Source organism: Microcaecilia unicolor, chromosome 10 (assembly GCF_901765095.1).
Source record: "Microcaecilia unicolor chromosome 10, aMicUni1.1, whole genome shotgun sequence".
NCBI lineage: Eukaryota > Metazoa > Chordata > Amphibia > Gymnophiona > Siphonopidae > Microcaecilia > Microcaecilia unicolor.
In genome coordinates this window covers 22,832,220-22,854,178 of record NC_044040.1, presented here as the reverse complement: position 1 = coordinate 22,854,178, position 21,959 = coordinate 22,832,220, and the positions used below count along the sequence as shown (strand labels likewise).

General features: G+C 44.8%; 1 protein-coding gene and 1 non-coding gene across 2 annotated transcripts in view; both read left to right on the top strand.

The window, feature by feature from the left end:
* The first annotated feature begins 3,367 nt into the window (after nucleotides 1–3,367).
* TRNAP-AGG lies at nucleotides 3,368–3,439 on the top strand. The gene has a single exon. It is a non-coding gene; the product is annotated as a tRNA-Pro (tRNA).
* An 8,562-nt stretch (nucleotides 3,440–12,001) lies between these two features.
* CCDC136 (coiled-coil domain containing 136) overlaps nucleotides 12,002–21,959 on the top strand; it is a 53,587-nt gene continuing 43,629 nt past the window's right edge. The window contains exon 1 of the mRNA XM_030216730.1: nucleotides 12,002–12,050. Within this exon, the coding sequence (XP_030072590.1) occupies nucleotides 12,002–12,050 (49 nt within the window). The remainder of the gene's footprint in view (nucleotides 12,051–21,959) is intronic.

Here is a 21,959-nt window from a genome sequence, read left to right as displayed (position 1 = left end):
AAGGACGTCCCTGATGAACACTTGGACTTTTTCCACCCGGACCTGTTTTTCTTACGATTAAGGCACAAAAAGGTGCCTGAACTGACCAGATGACCACCGGAGAGAATCGGGGATGACCTCTTGTTACTCCCTCAGTGGTCACTAACCCCCTCCCACCCTCAAAAAACATCTTTCAAAATATGTTGTGCCAGCCTCTATGCCAGCCTCAGATTTCATACTCAGGTCCATGACAGCAGTATGCAGGTTCCTGGAGCAGTGTTAGTGGGTGAGTGCACTTCAGACAGGAGGACCCAGGCCCATCCTCCCTACCTGTTATGTTTGTGGAGGAAACCGCGAGCCCTCCAAAACCCACCAGAAACCCACTGTACCCACATCTAGGTGCCCCCCCTTCACCCATAAGGGCTATGGTAGTGGTGTACAGTTGGGGGTAGTGGGTTTTGGGGGGGCTCGGCACACAAGGTAAGGGAGCTATGTACCTGGGAGCAATTTATGAAGTCCACTGCAGTGCCCCCTAGGGTGCCCGGTTGGTGTCCTGGCATGTCAGGGGGACCAGTGGACTAGAAATGCTGCCTACAACCAAATGGCTTGCATTTGGTCATTTTTGAGATGGATATCCTTGGTTTCGAAAATCGCTGAAAATCAGAAACGACCATGTCTAGGGACATCCATCTCTAAGGACGACCACATTTAAGGATTTGTATGTCCCTGACGGAATTTTCGAAACAAAAGATGGATGTCCATCTTGTTTCAAAAATACGGGTTTCCCCACCCCTGGATCGGGACGTTTTGGAAGGACGTCCAAATCGAAACGTGGATGTCTCTCTCGAAAATGCCCCTCCATGTGTCTCAAAATAGCATTACAAAGTCAGCCAAAATCAAGGCTAAAAGTACTTACCTATATATGACCATCTCTGGGAAAATTCACCAGAAACATGAAATCGGGTTTCAATCATGGGCGTAGACTGGGGGGGGGGGGGCGCGAGGGGGGGCAGTGCCCCCCAAACGGCAACGACTTACCCGAAGATGCTTCGGTGAACTGGCGGGCGGGGCGCCAGTAGTAAAAGCAACAAGTAGGCACGCTCGTCTCCGTCCGCTTCCCTGCCCTCTCAGCGTCCCGCCCGCAAGGAAATGACATCAGAGGAAGACGGGACGCAGAAAGGGCAGGGAAGTGGACGGAGACGAGCGTGCCTGCTTGCTGCTTTTACAACCCCTGCTTGCTCGCCCGCCCATCCGTTCACCGCTGGAGTGGAAGTGCTGGCTTCTGAGTCCTGTCTAGTCCACTGTAAGGAAGGAAGCCATTTGGTCAGACGTTTGTGCAAAGGGAGCTGCAAAATGCAGAGAAAGTAAAGAGACGCCACAGCTCCTAAGAGGTGAGAGGTTCAGATAGCTCTTACAGGAGGAAATAGGGGAACTCGCAGTTCCCAGCATGCAAAGCTGCTGCCCACTTTCTGGATAGTAGAATTGCATATTTTCTGTATTGTGAAGGAAAGGAGCTGTATAGGGGGAGCGGGAGACAGATGGAAACTCTTGCTTATTCTAGGTGGTCAGCTCTTTTTCCCTTCTAGGTGGTGGAGAGGAAAACGGTAACGGAATTCAAACATGCGTGGGATAAACATAAAGGAATCCTGTTCAGAAGGAAAGGATCCTCAGGAGCTTAACCAAGATTGGATAGCAGAGCCGGTAGTGGGAGGCGGGGCTGGAGGTTGGGAGGCGGGGATAGTGCGGGGCAGACTTATACGGTCTGTGCCAGAGCCAGTGGTGGGAGGTGGGACTGGAGGTTGGGAGGCAGGGATAGCGCTGGGCAGACTTATACGGTCTGTGCCAGAGCCGGTGGTGGGAGGCGGGGCTAGAGCTGGGCAGACTTATATGGTCTATGCCCTGAAGAGCACAGGTACAAATCAAAGTAGGGTATACACAAAAGTAGTACACATGAGTTGTCTTGTTGGGCAGACTGGATGGACTGTGCAGGTCTTTTTCTGCCGTCATCTACTATGTTACTATGTTTCCTTCCTCCATATTAGCATATTTATTTGCATATGTATATATGCAAATGATATGCTAATATGCTCCGCCCCATCCTTTGCCCCCCCCCCCAAATGAAACAATCAAACTACGCCCATGGTTTCAATTAATTCTGTTACAGCAAACAATTTGTAATACAACAGCCCAAACTCCATCCTTTTATGAGAAAAAATTAAAAAGTTACAGAAGTTCAAATATGTAACTTTTTCAGACTGCTTGTGGACCCATGACAAGAAAAATCAAACAGTCTCAGCATTTAATCCACTACTTTAGTCACCTCAGGCCATTTAAAAATATGTGCCTTCTAGTGTTTTACACACATATAGCAGGATTTATGTGTAAAGAATCCTTCATAAAATTGCCCCCATGCAAATGGTTTATTTAAAAATTGGGAGAACTTATCAGATATTAATGCAAAGCAATATACTTGTATCTAAATATAAGGTGACAGGGAAAAAAATCTATGCTCTTAGAGAAAATCTTGAGTATCTTTCTTTCTTATTTAATTAATTGAGTGGTTAAATTCTGGCGTGTTGGTCTAGTGGAATGACCCTCGCTTAGGGTATGCGAGATCTAGGGTTTGAATCCAAAGTGAGCCCACCCTTTGATAACTTTGTGTCCAAAACCCTTTCTCAAGGTTTTGGATTTACAGTTTTTGCTACTCCTATGTCCAGATTTATGAAAGTGTTTTTACAGCACGTACTTTTTCAACCTTGATGAAGCATCCAAGAACTTCCAGAGAACCACATAGAGGTGTGTCTTTTTTTTTTTTTTTTTTTTTTTTTGTCTACTGATACGATTCTCACTGGAGATACAGACAGCTCTGGGCTCACACCTCTGTTGAATCTCAACGTCTGTCCGCATTAGTGCAAGAGTTCGTTTTTCTTCTTTGTCATTCTGGGCAATGGAGTCATTCCAGATTGTGTTTGAAATTTAGAGCAGTCTGTGCTCATCACAGTTTCAGCTGACAGCATTCTTACCAAGTGGTATTTGGCCCCCTTCTGCGGTTAGCCAGGACTCAAAATATACCAGGTATATCATGTACACTTCTGCCAAAATTGTCCTTCAGCTACTTTTATAGACTGAAAGTCTTTCTGTTTTCACAGACAGCATCCTGTGCTCAAAAGGGCTAAAAACTTCCCAGCTCTCATGGGCTTTCTGTGAACTGTAACAGGGAAAAGTAAGTGATACAGGCAAGCACTTTGCTGTTTGTGCTTACAGTCTGCCAACAGTGACTAGAGGGCAGTGTAATGTAATTCAGTATTTCTTCTTCTTCCCTGCTGATGTGGCAGGCAAGACAACATCTGTATTTTCAGATAGTGTTCTCCAAAGAGTATATTTATCTGGCTCGTTGGTCTAGGGGTATGATTCTCGCTTAGGGTGCGAGAGGTCCCGGGTTCAAATCCCGGACGAGCCCTCTATGTTTTTTTGAAGTACCATTTATTTCTGGAAACCTTTTCTTCTAGAGGTTAAACAGTCCTTTGAAGTTTAGGGTGCCTGTAAGAATATAATGGAAAGGTTGCTAAAGATGAATTAATCTGAACTGGTTGCTGTAGTGTATCTACATTTTCAAAAAGAAAATTATTTATTTCTGAAAATCTTTTCTTCTAGAGGTTAAATAGTCATTTGAAGTTTAGGGTGTCCAGAGGAATATAATAGGAAAGGTTGCTTAAACTGAATTCATCTGAGCTGGTGTACATAGATTTTCAGAAAGCTTTTGAGAAAGCTCCTCATGAGAGATGCCTGAGATAATTAAAAAGTCATGGGATAGGAGGCAATCTCCTCCTGTGGATTAGGAATTGGTTAGTGGACAGAAAACATAGTAACATAGTAGATGACGGCAGAAAAAGACCTGCATGGTCCATCCAGTCTGCCCAACAAGATAAACTCATATGTGTATACCTTACCTTGATTTGTACCTGCCTTTTTCAGGGCACAGACCGTACAAGTCTGCCCAGCAGTATTCCCCGCCTCCCAACCACCAGTCCCGCCTCCCATCACCGGCTCTGGCACAGACCGTATAAGTCTGCCCTCCCCTATCCTCGCCTCCCAACCACCACCCCCTCTTCCCCCCAACTGCTCCGCCACCCAATTTCAGCTAGCTTCTGAGGATCCATTCCTTCTGCACAGGATTCCTTTATGCATATCCCACGCATGTTTGAATTCCGTTACCGTTTTCATCTCCACCACCTCCCGCGGGAGGGCATTCCAAGCATCCACCACCCTCTCCGTGAAAAACAGACAGTAGGGTTCAATAGCTAAGTTTCCTTAATGGAGGAGGGTGAATAGTGGAGTGCCACAGGGATCTGAGCTGGGACTGGGGCTATTTAACATATTTATAAACAATCTGTTCAAAAAGGCATACCCCACCAACCCAACATAAATGCCTACATTCTGCAACTCAGCAAAACCAAAGCTGGTAATGGACACTATACAACCTTTCTTCTCTTCGACCCCCATTGTACCTGACACACATGTACCTTTATCCGACCACAACATCACCTTGTACTTGTTTCCCTACTGAACTAGGCGAATGCCTTTACGGTACTATGTAAGCCACATTGAGCCTGCAAATAGGTGGGAAAACGTGGGATACAAATGTAACAAATAAATAAATAAATGATGAGTGAGGTGATTAAATTTGCAGGTGGCATAAAACTATTCAGAGCTGCCAAAAACATGCAGATTTTGTAAAATTGCAGGAAGATCTTAGGAAACTGGAAGACAGAGCATCCAAATGGCAGATGAAATTAAATGTGGACAAATGTAAAGTGAAGCACTTTGGGATAGATAATCCGAATCATAGTTACCTGATGCGAGGGTCCACTTTAGGAGTCAGCACTCAAGAAAAAGATCTAGGTATCAATGTAGACAATACGTTGAAATCTGTCCAGTGTGCATTGGCGGCCAAAAAAGCAAACAGGATGCTAGGAATTATTAGGAAAGGGATGCAAGATAAGACCAAGAATATTATAATGCCTCTGTATTGCTTCATGGTGCGACCGCACCTTGAGTATTGTGTTCAATTCTGGTCACCGTATCTCAAAAAAGATGTAGCAGAATTAGAAAAGGTTGAAAGAACAGCTACCAAAATGATAAAGGGGCTGGACCCCCCCCCCCCCCAATATGAGGAAAGACTAAAGAGGTTAGGGCTCTTCAGTTTGGAAAAGAGACAGTTGAAGGGGGATATGATTGAGGACTATAAAATCCTTAGTGGTATAGAATGGGTAGAAGTGAATTGATTTTTCACTCTTTCAAAAAGTACAAAGACTAGGAAACACTCAATGAAATTACATGGAAATACTTTAAAAACAAATAGGAAAAAAAGGATAGTTAAGGTCTGGAATTCGTTGCCGGAAGATGTGGTAACAACGGTTAGCATATCTGGGTTTAAAAAAAGGTTTGAACAGGCTCCTGGAGGAAAAGTCCATAGTCTGTTATTGAGATGGACATGGGGGAAGCCACTGCTTGCCCTGGGATTGGTGGCATGGAATGTTGCTACTATTTGGGGTTCCAGAATCTTGTTACTCTTTAGGATTCTGGAATCTTGCTATTCTTTGAGATTCTACGTGGAATGTTGCTACTAATTGGGTTTCTGCCTTGTACTTGTGACCTGGATTGGCCACTGTTGGAAGCAGGATACTGGGCTAGATGGACCATTGGACTGACCCAGCGTGGCTATTTGTATGTTCTTACGTCAATTCTTCACCTGGCATCACCTCTTATAAAACATGTCACCCCTATGATCTGCTTTCATAAAACTGATGGCAAAATGACCATATAGCCTATCAAGTCTGCCAGTCCATATCTTTCCCTCCATAGGCTTTCCTGCAGTGCCTTTCTGTCCCTTCAAGCTCCGTGCTATGTGCTCCCTAAGACCCAGCTCTGTTAAATTGCATAAGACTTCTCTTTGTGCACCTTTAGCCTCTCTTCGTCGTTATTTCTCAAGTGGTCTTTCTGCTCTGCTCCCCACACCTTGGTCTTTCTGCCACCATAAGTACATAAGCACTGCCATGCTGGGAAAAGACCAAAGGTCCATCAAGCCCAGCACTCTGTCTCCGACAGCGGCCAATCCAGGCCCCAAGAACCTGGCAAAAACCCAGAATTTAATAACGATCAATGGACTTTTCCTTCAGGAATCTGTCCAGACCCCCTTTGAACTCAGCAAGGCCAGCTGCCGTCACTACCTTCTCTGGCAATGAGTTCCAGAGTCTAAAGAAAAACTTTCTCCAATTTGTTTTAAACCTACCACATTCTAATTTCATCTTGTGTCCCCTGGTTCTATTATTGTTAGAAAGCATAAACAAACACTTCACATCTGTCCGCTCTACCCCACTCATTATTTTGTAGACCTCTATCATATCACCCCTCAGCCGCCTTTTCTCCAGGCTAAAGAGTCCTAGCCGTCTTAACCTCTCCTCATAAGGTAGTCGTCCCATCCCTTTTATCATTTTCATTGCCCTTCTCTGCACCTTCTCCAATTCCTTTATATCTTTTTTGAGTTGAGGTGACCAGAACTGAACACAATACTCCAGGTGTGGTCGCACCATGGAGCGATATAACGGCATTATAACATCCTCATGCTTGTTTTCCATCCTTTTTCTAATAATACTCAACATTCTGTTCGCCTTCTTAGCCGCCGCAGCACATTGAGCGGAAGATTTCAACGTTCTATCCACGATGACTCCCAGATCCCTTTCTCGGTCCGTAACTCCTAAAACGGAACCTTGCATGACTTAGCCGTAATTCGGGTTCCTCCTTCCCACGTGCATCACTTTGCACTTGTCAACGTTGAACTTCATCTGCCATTTGGACGCCCAATCCCCCAGTCTCACAAGGTCCTCTTGTAATCTTTCACACTCCTCCCGCGACGAGACGACCCTGGATAACTTTATGCCATCTGCGAATTTAATTACCTCACTAGTTACTCCCATCTCAAGGTCATTTATAAATATGTTAAAAAGCAGCGGTCCCAGCACAGACCCCTGAGGGACCCCACTAACTACCCTTCTCCTTCGAGAATACTGACCATTCAACCCTACTCTCTGCTTCCTGTCTTTTAACCAGCTCTTAATCCATAATAATACACTGCCTCCGATCCAATGACTCTCCAGTTTCCATCTGGCTTTCTTAATTTTGGGGTTCTAAATTTTGAACCAGCTACCTCTTAATGTAAATATGTGTTTCGATAATGAGGCAATCAAACAGCTAATGTGTGAAACAGTCAAATAATTGAATACATTTCTAGACATCTGCATTAGATACTGTGAAGATCTCGGTGTCTTGTGCTTTAAGATCCTCCAGACATTCCCAAAGAGCTGCATTAGGTACATGAACTGCATTTGGTATTTCCATGATTGTAAAAACTTAGGGATTGATATTTAAAAGGATTTATCACCTAGATAAGTCTCATTGAGACAAATATTCAGAGGAACTATTAGAACAATGCCAATGAATATCTTTATGGATTGCATCAGCGCGATCCAGCTGTCCTAAATCTATCCAGATAGCAGCTGGATAGTGCCAGACCGTCACTGCACTATTCAGGAGAGGCCACTATCGGGATACTGCCATTGTCTATCTGGATTTTTTTTGCCCACGGTGCCCAGCAAACAAAAAAATAAAAGCAGTGATCACTGCAGTACAGGAGACGTGGAGGGGCATAATCGAACAGCGTCGAAAAAGATGGCTGTCCATCCTTCGTTTCAATAATATGGTTGGGGCCGGCCAAATGTCAGAGAAGGCCGGGTTTGAGATGGCCGGCATCGGTTTTCGCTGATAATGGAAACTAATGCCGGCGATCTGAAACCCGGCCAAATCCAAGGCATTTGGTCGTGGGAGGAGCCAGCATTTGTAGTGCACTGGTCCCTCTGACATGCCAGGACACCAACCGGGCACTACAGTGGACTTCAAAAATAGCTCCCAGGTGCATAGTTCCCTTACCTTGTGTGCTGAGCCCACCAAACCCACTCCCCATAACTGTACAACACTACCATAGCCCTTAGGGATGAAGGGGGGCACCTACATGTGGGTACAATGGGTTTGGGGGGGTTTGGAGGGCTCCCAATTACCACCACAAGTGTAACAGGTAGGGGGGGGTGAGCCTGGGTCCACCTGCCTGAAGTGCACTGCACCCATTAAAAACTGCTCCAGGGACCTGAATACTGCTGTCAGGGAGCTGGGTATGACATTTGAGGCTGGCATAGAGGCTGGCAAAAAAAAAAAAAAATTTTTTTGGGGTGGGAGGGGGTTGATAACCACTGGGGGAGTAACGGGAAGTCATCCTTGATTCCCTCCAGTGGTCATTTGGTCAGTTGGGGCACCTTTTTGAAGCTTGGTCCTGAAAAAAATAGGACCAAGTGAAGCCGGCGAAATACTCGTCAGGGCCGGCTTTCTTTTTTCCATTATTGGGCGAAGCCGGCCATCTCGTGAGCACGCCCCTGTCCCGCCTTTGCTACCCTACTGACACACCCCCTTGAAGTTTGGCCGGCTCCGCGATGGAAAGCAGTTGGTGCCGGCCAAAATTTGCTTTCGATTATACCGATTTGGCCGGGTTCAGAACTTCAGGAGATCGCCGGCCATCTCCTGATTTGTGTCAGAAGATGGCCAGTGATCTTCTTCGAAAATAAGCTGGATAGCTACAGAGAATAGAATTGTGACACTTGTCAATTCTTACACACAAATATTTAAATATAAAATTGTACATGGATGAGAGTCAAAGATGGCATTGGGAGCAGCTGTTCCAAAATGTTTTACCATGGGATAGGAGATAATGTCCTATTGTGGATTAAGAACTGATTAAAAGATAGAAAACAGAGAGTAGGGTTAAATGATCAGTATTCTCAAAGGAGAAGAGTAAATAGTGGGGTTCCACAGGGGTCTGTTCTGGGACCGTGTCATGTCCTCTACCTCAATGCAAGCGGCATCCTCGGGCTGCGTGGGGTCCTGTCAACACGTACACTTGACTGGCACTGCCCTGAGCCATGTGTTTGTAGTTCTTCTCTGGGTTTGTTCAGAGAGTGGTGGTTGCAGGCTCTTTAATTGCTTTGCTTCCATGCACCTGTGTCTGCTCTCTCTCTCTGCCTGGCTTCCAGGCTCCTTGATTGCTTTGTTTCCACCCACCTGTGTCTGCTCTCCCTCTGCCTGGCTTCCCTTGCTTCTCTCCTATTGGTCTTCCAGTTCCTCTTTCCCCTGCTCTTGTTCAATGGCTGTGCTCCTTCTCCTTGCTGATTCCTGCTGATGTCAGACACCAGCACTTTATCAACTGAGCTCTTCCTGTATTCCATGCTTCGGCTTCTACTTTGGTAGGTGTTACTTGCTCAGTAGTTTGCTTCTTATCTACTTGTCTCTCGTTGTTGACTTTGCCTGTACCTGGATCACTCTCTTGCCTGCTGCCTGCCTACTGACTTTGCCTGTACCTGGATTACTCTCTTGACCTGCTGCCTTCCTACTGACTTTACCTGTACCTGGCCTACTCTCTTGTCTATTGTTTGCCTATTGACATTGCCTGTACCTGGATTACATCCCTGCCTGCTGCTTGCCCGTTGACATTGCCTGTTCCTGGATTACTCCCCTGCCTGCTGCCTGCCTATTGACTTTGCCTGTACCTGGATCACTCTCTTGCCTGCTGCCTGCCTGGCCGATACGTTCACCACCCCACTTCCAGTTCCGTTTCGTAAGTCCTGCAGGCCGCCCGCACCTAGGGGCTCAACCTCTGGGGAACAGCGGTCAGCGCAGATGAAACCCAGGGTTGTCCAAGCAGAACTTGGTCTGAGTACTGGGCTCAGCAGTGCTCTACTTGGTACAAGAACTCACAAGTCTGACAGTAAGCCAAAGCCATGAGTTCGCCGGACAAACCCGACCTGTCTAAGTTGGCCCAGGTTCTTCAGCAGCAACAGGCCCAGCTAAACCGTTTGTCCGGAGTTCTACAGGATGTGTGTTCCCAGATGTCAACCCTTCAGTCCCAACGACAGCCTCCTGCTGCATTGTCCGGATCCGTGTTACCTACTCCAGGGTTGCGGCTTCCTGAACCTCCCCAGTTCAGAGGCACCCCTTCTGCTTGCCGAGGGTTCCTCAACCAATGTCTTATGCTGTTTGAAATGCAACCAGCAGCCTTTTCTACGGATAGACTCAAGATAACCTATATCATCTCTCTACTTTCTGGATCCTCCTTGGCTTGGGACTCTCCTCTCTGGGAGCAACGGGACCCTTTACTCACTGATCTTGGAGAATTTCTTCGCTGCTTCCGGTTAGTTTTTGATGCGCCAGGATGGCCCTCCTCTGCAGCCGCAGAACTTCTACGAATTCAACAAGGCAATTGTTTTGTTGGTGCCTATGCCGTTCACTTTCGAACCCTAGCTTCAGAGGTAAGATGGAACCAAAAGGCCCTTGGACTCAACGACCAGATCAAAGATGAACTGGCAGGCCGGGAACTTCCGAATGCTTTGGATGTTCTGATCACCCTCTGCGTCCGTATCGACATATGGTTTCAAGAAAGGTCACTGGAACGCTCTGCTCAGCGCCACTCTCAGAGACCATCTCCTCGGACGCCGCGCCCTTCTTCTCCCAAACATAGAAACATGATGGCAGATAAAGGCCATATGACCCATCCAGTCTGCCCATCCTCTGTAACCCCTTATTCTTCCTGTTCTTAAGTGATCCCACATGCTTATCCCATGACTTTTTAAATTCTGAAACAATCCTTGACTCCACCACCTCCGCCAGGAGGCCATTCCATGCCTCCACCACCCTTTTTGTGAAATAATACTTCCTTAGGTTACTCCTAAGCCTATTCCTTCAACTTTATTTATTTGTTACATTTGTATCCCACAATTTCCCACCTATTTGCAGACTCAATGTGGCTTACGTAATACCAGAGATGCGTTTGACGTATACCCCCTCATTCCAGAGCTCTCCTTCATTTGAAAAAGGCTGTCTTCCTGTACATAATTGCCCTTGAGATATTTAGAGGTTTCTATCATGTCTCCTCTCTCCCTCCTCTCTTCCAGCGTATACATGTTGAGGTTCATAAGCCTATCCTTATAATTTTTGCATTCAAGACCGCTTACTAATTTCGTAGCCGCCCTCTGGACCGACTCCATCCTGTTTATATCTTTCCGTAGGTGCGGTCTCCAGAACTGCACGCAGTACTCCAAATGAGGCCTCACCAGAGACTTATACAACGGCACTATCATCTCCATTTTCCTGCTGGTCATTCCTCTCTTTATGCACCCAAACATCCTTCTTGCTTTGGCCATCGCTTTTTCTACCTGTTTGAAAGCTTTAAGGTCGTCAGACACAATCACCCCCAAGTCCCACTCGTCCTTTGCACACTGAAGCACTACACCCCCTATACTGTACTGTTCCCTCGGAGTTTTGCGACCCAAGTGCATGACCCTGCATTTTTTGGGATTAAACCTTAGTTGCTAAATATTGGTCCATTCCTCTAGCTTCGCTATCTGTATGTGTGACTCTGTATGCATGCATCTGCCTATGTGAAAGTCTATCATGCCAGTCTGTGTCTTTGTATGTGGTTTTCTGGTTTGCCTGTGCTTGTCTGTCTTGTTTGTATGCATGCATGCATGTGTATGACTACGTGTTACTGTCTGTGTCTTTGTGATTCTCTGTGTATGCCTATGTTTGTGTGTGAGAGTGACTATGTGAAACTGTTATCAGTGTGGGTGATTCTCTGTATCTGCTCATGTGTGATTAAATCTTGTTGTCAGTGTGTGGTTATGTAGATCTGTTTTGTGTCTGTCTGCTCATCTATCTGCAGCAGGGCTGATCCACTGGATTAGGGCATCTTAGTCCTTGCTCACTGCCCTACTGCAATGACTTCCACTTGAAAGAGAGAGATCTCCTCCCTCCTTTCTGAGCTGCATCACTCCTTCTTGGTTGGCTCCCTCTCTTCTGTCCCTCCCTCCCTCCTCCTGTCCCCCATCCTTGCTTCTCTCAGCAGTGCTGCTAACTCTTAGCAATCATGGAAGAGACTGAGAGACAGGCAGCAGCCAGAATACAGCAGCTTGCAGGTCAGTCAGGCCTCCTGCCATTTCCCTGTGTGTCTCTATGTCTCCCCCCCTAGTATCTCTTTGGTTGTTTCTGTCCCTCTCCCCACTTTTTCTCTGGTTGGCTTTGTGACATACTCTGTATCAGCCTCCCTCTTTCTTGCCTTGTATCTGTCTGTCCATCTCTGAATTGCTGTGTGGCTATCTCTGTCTTTGTCTTTCATCTCTTGATCCCCAGATGCTTGTCTCTATTCCTGTCTGGTCTTTCTTCCTCCCTGTCTGTCTATTTCCTTGGTCTCTCTCTGACTGCCTTTCTCTGCACAGGGGTCTTTGTCTCTCTTGCTGTCTGTCGGGGGCTGTCCTTTTCTTCTCCCCCCCCCCCATTTTTTTTTCTTTGGGATAGACTGCAGGACCTGAATGCTTGTTATTTTATACATGAGGAGGGCAAGTGTCAAAGCTTTTTCCAGATGTTTGTTTACCCATAGAAAGAGATTACCTGAAAATTACCGCCCCCCCCCCACACAGTGCGGCTAAAAGGGATAAGATTAGGGAGAGGAAGGGTATGCAGTGGGCTGTGCTACTTTCAGTGGGAATATCTGTATCTACTTCAGAGCAGATACAAAATGTATGTTCTGAAGTGGGAGCCCCCTTTTCAAAAGGTACCCACCCTCCCCATGGGGTTCCCTTTCAGAATGAGCTCACATTTTATCCACAAGACTGCAAGCCCCAAAGGAGTTTCAAATAAACTCTCTATGGGGAAGATTTTCAAAGTCATTTTGGCATAATGCAACCAAAGACTGTGCTGTGGGACGGACAATTACCCTCCTGAGCCTGGTGCACTTAGATTAGGAAGAGTATTCCCAGAGAGTGATTAGGTTTGGGAGAGGAAAATAAATACACTCAAAGTGTATGTATTTTTTATTTGTATTTAACATATATTCTGCTTCTCTTACAATCCTGAGTTTAGAGAGGATCACAATTTAACATGTATACAACAAGTCAGACATTAAATATAAACGAATCAGTGGCTCGCTGAAAATAGCAGTGGAAAATATCCAATTTTTGTCAAAATGTTAAATAATTCAGCTCAGTCTTCATTTCTACTGAAAAAAACAAATCCACAGCCTAGGACCAGTCGATCGCTGCAGGTCTATGATAAGCAAGCGCAGTTTATAGTTGGAATTTGTAAAGATACTAGTCTCAGCTCAATGATGGAACAAAAGCAGCCAGATTAACAAAATCCCTGCAGTACAGCTGGGGTCATTTATTCATTTAGTCAACGAGCAACAGATACGTCATATAGGTAAGCAATGCGTCGTAAGATGAAATGGAGCAGCACGGGTCAGCTGCCTGGCTGCTGCATTCTGTACTGGCTGCAGTACACTTAAAAAGTGATCTGGAATGCCAATATAAATAGTAGGGCTGTACTGAATATTCGTATTCGACTTGATTCGGCCCCGAACAGCGCCACAAATCCATTATTTGTATTCAGCCGAATAGTGATTTAAATAAATTCAAATACAAATAATCTGGGGCAGTACTGTGCTAAATCCTACTGAAATGAGCACGTGATCTCGGATTTCTCATTGCTACTTTTATCATTTGTTATGTTAAAGGTCAATGTCCATTATTGGCTAGATTCTATATATGGCCCCTTAAAAATCGGCCCTGAAAAAAAAAACACGCCTAAAGTTAGGCATGGTTTATAGAAAATGCCTAGGGCTTGTTCACATGACTAAATCTAGTAAAATTTGGTGCAAATGCCAGCGACTAAGTTAGGCATGAAACGGATGCATTCTATACAGTGTGCATAATTTATAAAAACACCCACAATCTGCCCATTCTAAGCAGCACACATTAGAATGTATGTATGTCATTCTATAGAATATGCTTAGCAAGTTTATTTATTTATTTAGATTTTGCTCAAAAGGTGAGTTACATTCAGGGTATTTCTCTGTCTCAGGAGGGCTCCCAATCTAAGTCTGTACCTGAGGCAATGGAGGGTTAAGTGACTTGCCCAAGATCACAAGGAGCAGCAGTGGGATTTGAACTGGCCACCTCTGGATTGCAAGACCAGTGTGCTAACCACTAGGCCACTCCTCCACTCAGCAACATTCCATGTAGAATCTCAAATAGTAGCAACGTTCGATGTTCCACTGCACTAACCACTGGGCTACTCCTCCACTAGCAACATTCCATGTAGAAGCCAACATTCCATGTAGAAGCCTGCCCTTGCAGATCAGCAACGCGGCCACGCAGGCTTCTGTTTCTGTGAGTCTGACGTCCTGCAGGACGTCAGTCTCACAGAAACAGAAGCCTGCGCGGCCGCGTTGCTGATCTGCAAGGGCAGGCTTCTATATGGAATGTTGCTAGTGGAAGAGCAACATTCCATGTAGAATCTCAAATAGTAGCAACATTCCATGTAGAATCTCAAATATTTATTTAGATTTTGCTCACACCTTTTTCAGTAGTAGCTCAAGGTGAGTTACATTCAGGTACTCTGGATATTTCTCTGTCCCAGGAGGGCTCACAATCTAAGTCTGTACCTGAGGCAATGGAGGGTTAAGTGACTTGCCCAAGATCACAAGGAGCAGCAATGGGATCTGAACCGGGCACCTCTGGATTGCAAGACCAGTGCTCTAACCACTAGGCCACTCCTAGTTTGTGTGTGTAAATTCTAATTAAAGCCAATTAGTGTAAACGATTGCTTGCTAATTGGCAATTATCAGGGCTGATTGCCTTGTTAAGATAATTAAGTTGTGCGCACAATTTGCACTATATAGAATCTGGGAATATTCATATTCAGCTGAATAATAGTTGCAGTAGTCCAGATGTGTCAGAACTAAGGACTATAGTACCATTCTGAAACAATCCAAAACATTGTTACATAGGAGCCAACATTCAGTGCACTTAATTGGAAAATGCCGAGTTATCTCAGCTCAATGATGGAACAAAAGCAGCCAGATTAACAAAATCCCTGCAGTACAGCTGGGGTCATTTATTCATTTAGTCAACGAGCAACAGATACGTCATATAGGTAAGCAATGCGTCGTAAGATGAAATGGAGCAGCACGGGTCAGCTGCCTGGCTGCTGCATTCTGTACTGGCTGCAGTACACTTAAAAAGTGATCTGGAATGCCAATATAAATAGTAGGGCTGTACTGAATATTCGTATTCGACTTGATTCGGCCCCGAACAGCGCCACAAATCCATTATTTGTATTCAGCCGAATAGTGATTTAAATAAATTCAAATACAAATAATCTGGGGCAGTACTGTGCTAAATCCTACTGAAATGAGCACGTGATCTCGGATTTCTCATTGCTACTTTTATCATTTGTTATGTTAAAGGTCAATGTCCATTATTGGCTAGATTCTATATATGGCCCCTTAAAAATCGGCCCTGAAAAAAAAACACGCCTAAAGTTAGGCATGGTTTATAGAAAATGCCTAGGGCTTGTTCACATGACTAAATCTAGTAAAATTTGGTGCAAATGCCAGCGACTAAGTTAGGCATGAAACGGATGCATTCTATACAGTGTGCATAATTTATAAAAACACCCACAATCTGCCCATTCTAAGCAGCACACATTAGAATGTATGTATGTCATTCTATAGAATATGCTTAGCAAGTTTATTTATTTATTTAGATTTTGCTCAAAAGGTGAGTTACATTCAGGGTATTTCTCTGTCTCAGGAGGGCTCCCAATCTAAGTCTGTACCTGAGGCAATGGAGGGTTAAGTGACTTGCCCAAGATCACAAGGAGCAGCAGTGGGATTTGAACTGGCCACCTCTGGATTGCAAGACCAGTGTGCTAACCACTAGGCCCACTCCTCCACTCAGCAACATTCCATGTAGAATCTCAAATAGTAGCAACGTTCGATGTTCCACTGCACTAACCACTGGGCTACTCCTCCACTAGCAACATTCCATGTAGAAGCCAACATTCCATATAGAAGCCTGCCCTTGCAGATCAGCAACGCGGCCGCGCAGGCTTCTGTTTCTGTGAGACTGACGTCCTGCAGGACGTCAGTCTCACAGAAACAGAAGCCTGCGCGGCCGCGTTGCTGATCTGCAAGGGCAGGCTTCTATATGGAATGTTGCTAGTGGAAGAGCAACATTCCATGTAGAATCTCAAATAGTAGCAACATTCCATGTAGAATCTCAAATATTTATTTAGATTTTGCTCACACCTTTTTCAGTAGTAGCTCAAGGTGAGTTACATTCAGGTACTCTGGATATTTCTCTGTCCCAGGAGGGCTCACAATCTAAGTCTGTACCTGAGGCAATGGAGGGTTAAGTGACTTGCCCAAGATCACAAGGAGCAGCAATGGGATCTGAACCGGGCACCTCTGGATTGCAAGACCAGTGCTCTAACCACTAGGCCACTCCTAGTTTGTGTGTGTAAATTCTAATTAAAGCCAATTAGTGTAAACGATTGCTTGCTAATTGGCAATTATCAGGGCTGATTGCCTTGTTAAGATAATTAAGTTGTGCGCACAACGCAAATCAATTTGCACTATATAGAATCTGGGAATATTCATATTCAGCTGAATAATAGTTGCAGTAGTCCAGATGTGTCAGAACTAAGGACTATAGTACCATTCTGAAACAATCCAAAACATTGTTACATAGGAGCCAACATTCAGTGCACTTAATTGGAAAATGCCGAGTTATCTGTTCTGACTGCCACGCTACTCTCCAGCTTGTGCCATGGTGGTCAGAAGGGGGGAGGGGAGTTGGGGCTGAGTCAGAAGTTATGCAGGCATGGCCAATTTTCAGCGCCAGTGCCTGGACTAACTACCCGGGCAAGTAGGACTGCAGAGTTTTAACTTGCTCAGATAGTTTTCTGGATACCGGCATTGAATAATCAGCGAGACCCAGATAACTTCCAGTGGCTGCAAAAATCTGGGATATTCAATGCCGGAAGGTGGATTATATCTAGAACTGAATATTGGGGACCAATTCAGCCAATGGCTAAATACTGACAGGATAGTAAATGGCAGTAGGGAAAGACCACTCTGTCCAGGGAGGTTGCTGTGCAGTTGAAGGTACTTCCCCTTGATATCTTAGAAGGCAAAACTCATTACTTGGTTTACTTCCTCTTGCCTTTTAGGGACCAACGGTGCATATTCCATTTTTTTCTTAATTCCAGCAACATTATTGCTTGCATCACCTCTTTTGGGATGGCATTCCAGGCATCCATCACTCTTTCCATGACAAAAATATTTCCTGATGTTGCTTCTAAAACTACTTCCCTGTAGCTTCATATTATATCCTCAAGTTCTACGAGCGTCTTCTCATTTGGAAAAGGCTTATTTGTTCAGTAATTCAAGTTTTTGTAGGTCTGCAGTAGAGAATGACATGAGGACAAAGTTTGTCTCCAGCTCTGCCCGTCTCCTGGGCTCTGTCCCCATCTGCACACGCCTCAAACACTTATGATTTCATATTTAAAATATTTTTATTAAAGTTTAAAAAGGGATATTATTCTGTACAACTGTTGTTTATAAATCACAAATAGAAAACAATGAGCAACTGAAATAACCCTCCCCCTCGGCACCCTCTCCCCTTCCAACCCCAACAATATCTGACTTCTACCACCCCGAGGAATCCTACTCCACCCTGTTAAAATGTCCAGGGGGATAAAATACAACCTGCTCTCTATGCCCTAGTGGGGGAGAAATATGCCCTATGAAGCACAATTACGATTTGTTAATCTGTAGATGAATAATAAGTCATCAACAATCTCAGCATTCAGTCTAGCTCTCTTGTCTTCCTTCCTGCAATAGAAAATGTCTTCTCAGAAGACATGCTGGTAGCAGGAATGCATAGGCTCCCCTGTGCAAGTTTTGCCAGTTTTGGCCAGCACTTTTGCTTGTTTTTCTAAAAAATGAAAACATCGTCATCTGCATCACTCATACAGAAATACCTGTCCAATTCATTAACAATAGCCTTCAAAGGAGGCATTGTTCAATCAAATATGCTAAGATAACTGCTAACATCCATTTTTAATCTTTTGGGGGTGGGGTGGGGGCTCTTCCACAGATGTAATGCTTTCTGGGAATGTGAAGGATCCTGAGTTGTTGATGTCGATGGACTGGAGCCTTCCATTTCAATTTGGTTTTGGTACAACCTTCTCAAACATTTGGTTGCCTGTGTTTTTACATCATCTGGGAAGTTAATTGGATTGTCTTTCAGACGTGGGTGTAGAAGAAAACCAACACTGTGTAGTTGATGAACAGGAAAATAAGAGTCAATTATGTGTTGGAAATGTTCTTTGATGCCAGCAACTATGGATGAATCTTGCAATAACAGTAAGATGTTTGAGCAACTGGGCATGTGATGGAAGGACGTTGCAGATGGTAGGAGTCTGATCAGCAGACAAGACTCTCGTTGCCACATCTGAGGCAGACAAGACACAAATGATGTCATTTAACAGTGCTTCAATTAAATCCAGTTTTTTTAAACATTGAATTCAGTTGCCAGTTGTCTAAGAAGTGTTAAGTTTTTACATATTGATACTAGCATTTTACTGTTTAAGGCTAGTCTCAAGATTTTAGAGAATGACACAGGGACAACGTTTGTCATCGTCCCCGCGGGCTCTGTCCTCATTCTGTTTCCCATAGGCTCTGTCCCAGTCCTTTTCCCATGGGCTTTGTCCCTGCAGTTAACCATGTGTCCTCACCCCCCATGTCATTCTCTAGACTGCATTATACCCTCTATGTCCCTCCTCTCCTCTACGGTCTACATATTGTAAAACCTCCAGTCTCTTCTCATGTGTCTTCCAATGGATGTCTCTTTATTGACTCTAGCCGCTGAGAATCAAAATGACCACAGTGACCCCTAGTAGCTTCATGGTACTATCACTAGTGGCATCCTTCTATAGAAGAAGACAATCTCCTTACATAGAAGGATGTCCCTAGTGATAGTATCATGAAACTGTGAGACTGCTGCCGGAGGTAATGGCAGACATTCTGATTCCTGGAGTTGGACCGGGAGAGAAAGGAGGGGGATCGCTCCTGTCCCAGGCCACTATAGGTGGGGTGTGGGCTTGCTTTGAAATATTTGGGAGGGGCATATGTAAGGAGTGGGAGGGGCTTACCACAGTATGGGATTTGGGGGGAGGGGGTTCAGGGTTGTGCTTACTATGTTGGGGGGGGGGGATGAGGAAGAATGGAAAAAGGAAAGAACTGCCAGTAGTGAAACTGCACTTGCCACGCCCTCCTGAGATGGCGATAAGTTCAGCTGTGCTATTGGCAGTTGCGGTAGCTCGCAGGCAGTACCAACCTGTGTCACAGCAGGGCACTCCTCCGCCTGCCCATGTCACGCTCATCTCTCACCCACTCCTATGTTAAGCAGCTAACATAGTGGCTGCTTCTTAGCGTAGGCCTGTTCTAATGACTATGATGTGGTAAAATCTGTTGTTAGTTGTTTAATGCAGCTCAGTAAAAGGGCCCCATAATTTTCCCTGATATTCTTCTCAATGTTCCTCCTTCTGTAATCCTTTGCACTTTGTGAACGCTACCTTTTTAGCCCTTATATTGTTAGCCACCTCCTTGAAGATGGAAAATAGTTTAGTCCAATTACCATGATGGTCGAAGTTACCACGTGCTGATGCTACCAAAACACATTATTACTAGCTAGATCTCACGTGCTGATGCCACTGAAGTGCATTATAACTAGCTAGATCCCACGTGCTAATTATTAGTAGCTAGATCCCATGTCCTGATGCCACTGAAGCACATTTTTACTTGCTAGATCCCACGTGCCCATTATTAGTAGCTAGATCCTATATGATGATGCCACTGAAGTGCATTAGTAGTTAGATCCCATGGCTAGATACCATGTGCTGATGCCACTGAAGAACATTATTACTAGCTAGATCCCACATGCTCATTATTAGTAGCTAGATCCCGTGGCTAGATCCCATATTCTGATGCCACTGAAGCACATTGTTACTAGCTAGATTCCACATTCTGATGCCCTTGAAGTGCTTTATTAGTAGCTAGATCCCATGTGCAGTGCCACTGAAGTGCATTATTAGTAGCTAGATCCCACGTGCTGATGCCACTGAAGCACATTATTACTAGCTAGATCCCACGTGTCCATTATTAGTAGCTAGATGCTATGTGCTGATGCCACTGAAGCACATTATTAGTAGCTAGATCCCATGGATAGATACCATGTGCTGATGCCACTGAAGAACATTATTACTAGCTAGATCCCATGTGCTGATGCCACTGAAGTGCATTATTACTACTTAGATCCCATGTGCTGATGCCATTGAAGTGCATTATTAGTAGCTAGATCCCATGTGCTGATGCCACTGAAGCGCATTATTACTACTTAGATCCCACATTCTGATGGCATTGAAGTGCATTATTAGTAGCTAGATCCCATGTCCTGATGCCACTGAAGCACATTTTTACTTGCTAGATCCCATGTGCCCATTAATAGTAGCTAGATCCTATATGATGATGCCACTGAAGTTCATTAGTAGTTAGATCCCATGGCTAGATACCATGTGCTGATGCCACTGAAGAACATTATTACTAGCTAGATCCCATGTGCTGATGCCACTGAAGCACATTGTTACTAGCTAGATATCATGTGCTGATGCCACTGAAGCGCATTATTAGTAGCTAAATCTCATGGCTAGATCCCATGTGCTGATGCCACTGAAGAACATTATTACTAGCTAGTTCCCATGTGCAGTGCCACTGAAGCGCATTATTAGTAGCTAGATATCATGTGCTGATGCCACTGAAGCGCATTATTAGTAGCTAGATCTCATGGCTAGATCCCATGTGCTGATGCCACTGAAGAACATTATTATTAGCTAGATCCCACATGCTCATTATTACTAGCTAGATCCCATGTGCTGATGCCACTGAAGAACATTATTACTAGCTAGATCCCACGTGCTGATGCCATTGAAGTGCATTATTAGTAGCTAGATCCCACATTCTGATGCCATTGAAGTGCTTTACTAGTAGCTAGATCCCATGTGCAGTGCCATTGAAGTGCATTATTAGTAGCTAGATCCCATGTGCTGATGCCACTGAAGCACATTATTACTAACTAGATCCCACATGCCCATTATTAGTAGCTAGATCCCATGTGCTGATGCCAATGATGCGCATTATTACTAGCTAGATCCCACATGCCCATTATTAGTAGCTAGATCCAATGTGCTGATGCCACTGAATTACATTATTAGTAGCTAGATCCCATGTGCTGATTCCACTGAAGCACATTATTACTAGCTAGATCCCATGTGCCCATTATTAGTAGCTAGATCCCATGTGCTGATGCCACTGAAGTGCATTATTAGTAGTTAGATCTCATGGCTAGATCCTATGTGCTGATGCCACTGAAGAACATTATTACTAGCTAGATCCCACGTGCTGATGCCTTCGAAGCGCATTATTTGTAGCTAGATCCCACATTCTGATGCCATTTACTAGTAGCTAGATCTCATGTGCAGTGCCACTGAAGTGCATTATTAGTAGCTAGATCCCATGTGCTGATGCCACTGAAGCGCATTATTACTAGCTAGATCCCACATGCCCATTATTAGTAGCTAGATCCCATGTGCTGATGCCACTGAAGTGCATTATTACTAGCTAGATCCCACGTGCCCATTATTAGTAGCTAGATCCAATGTGCTGATGCCACTGAATTACATTATTAGTAGCTAGATCCCACGTGCCCATTATTAGTAGCTAGATCCCATGTGCTGATGCCACTGAAGTGCATTATTAGTAGCTAGATCTCATGGCTAGATCCCATGTGCTGATGCCACTGAAGAACATTATTACTAGCTAGATCCCACGTGCTGATGCCTTCGAAGCGCATTATTTGTAGCTAGATCCCACATTCTGATGCCATTGAAGTGCTTTACTAGTAGCTAGATCTCATGTGCAGTGCCAC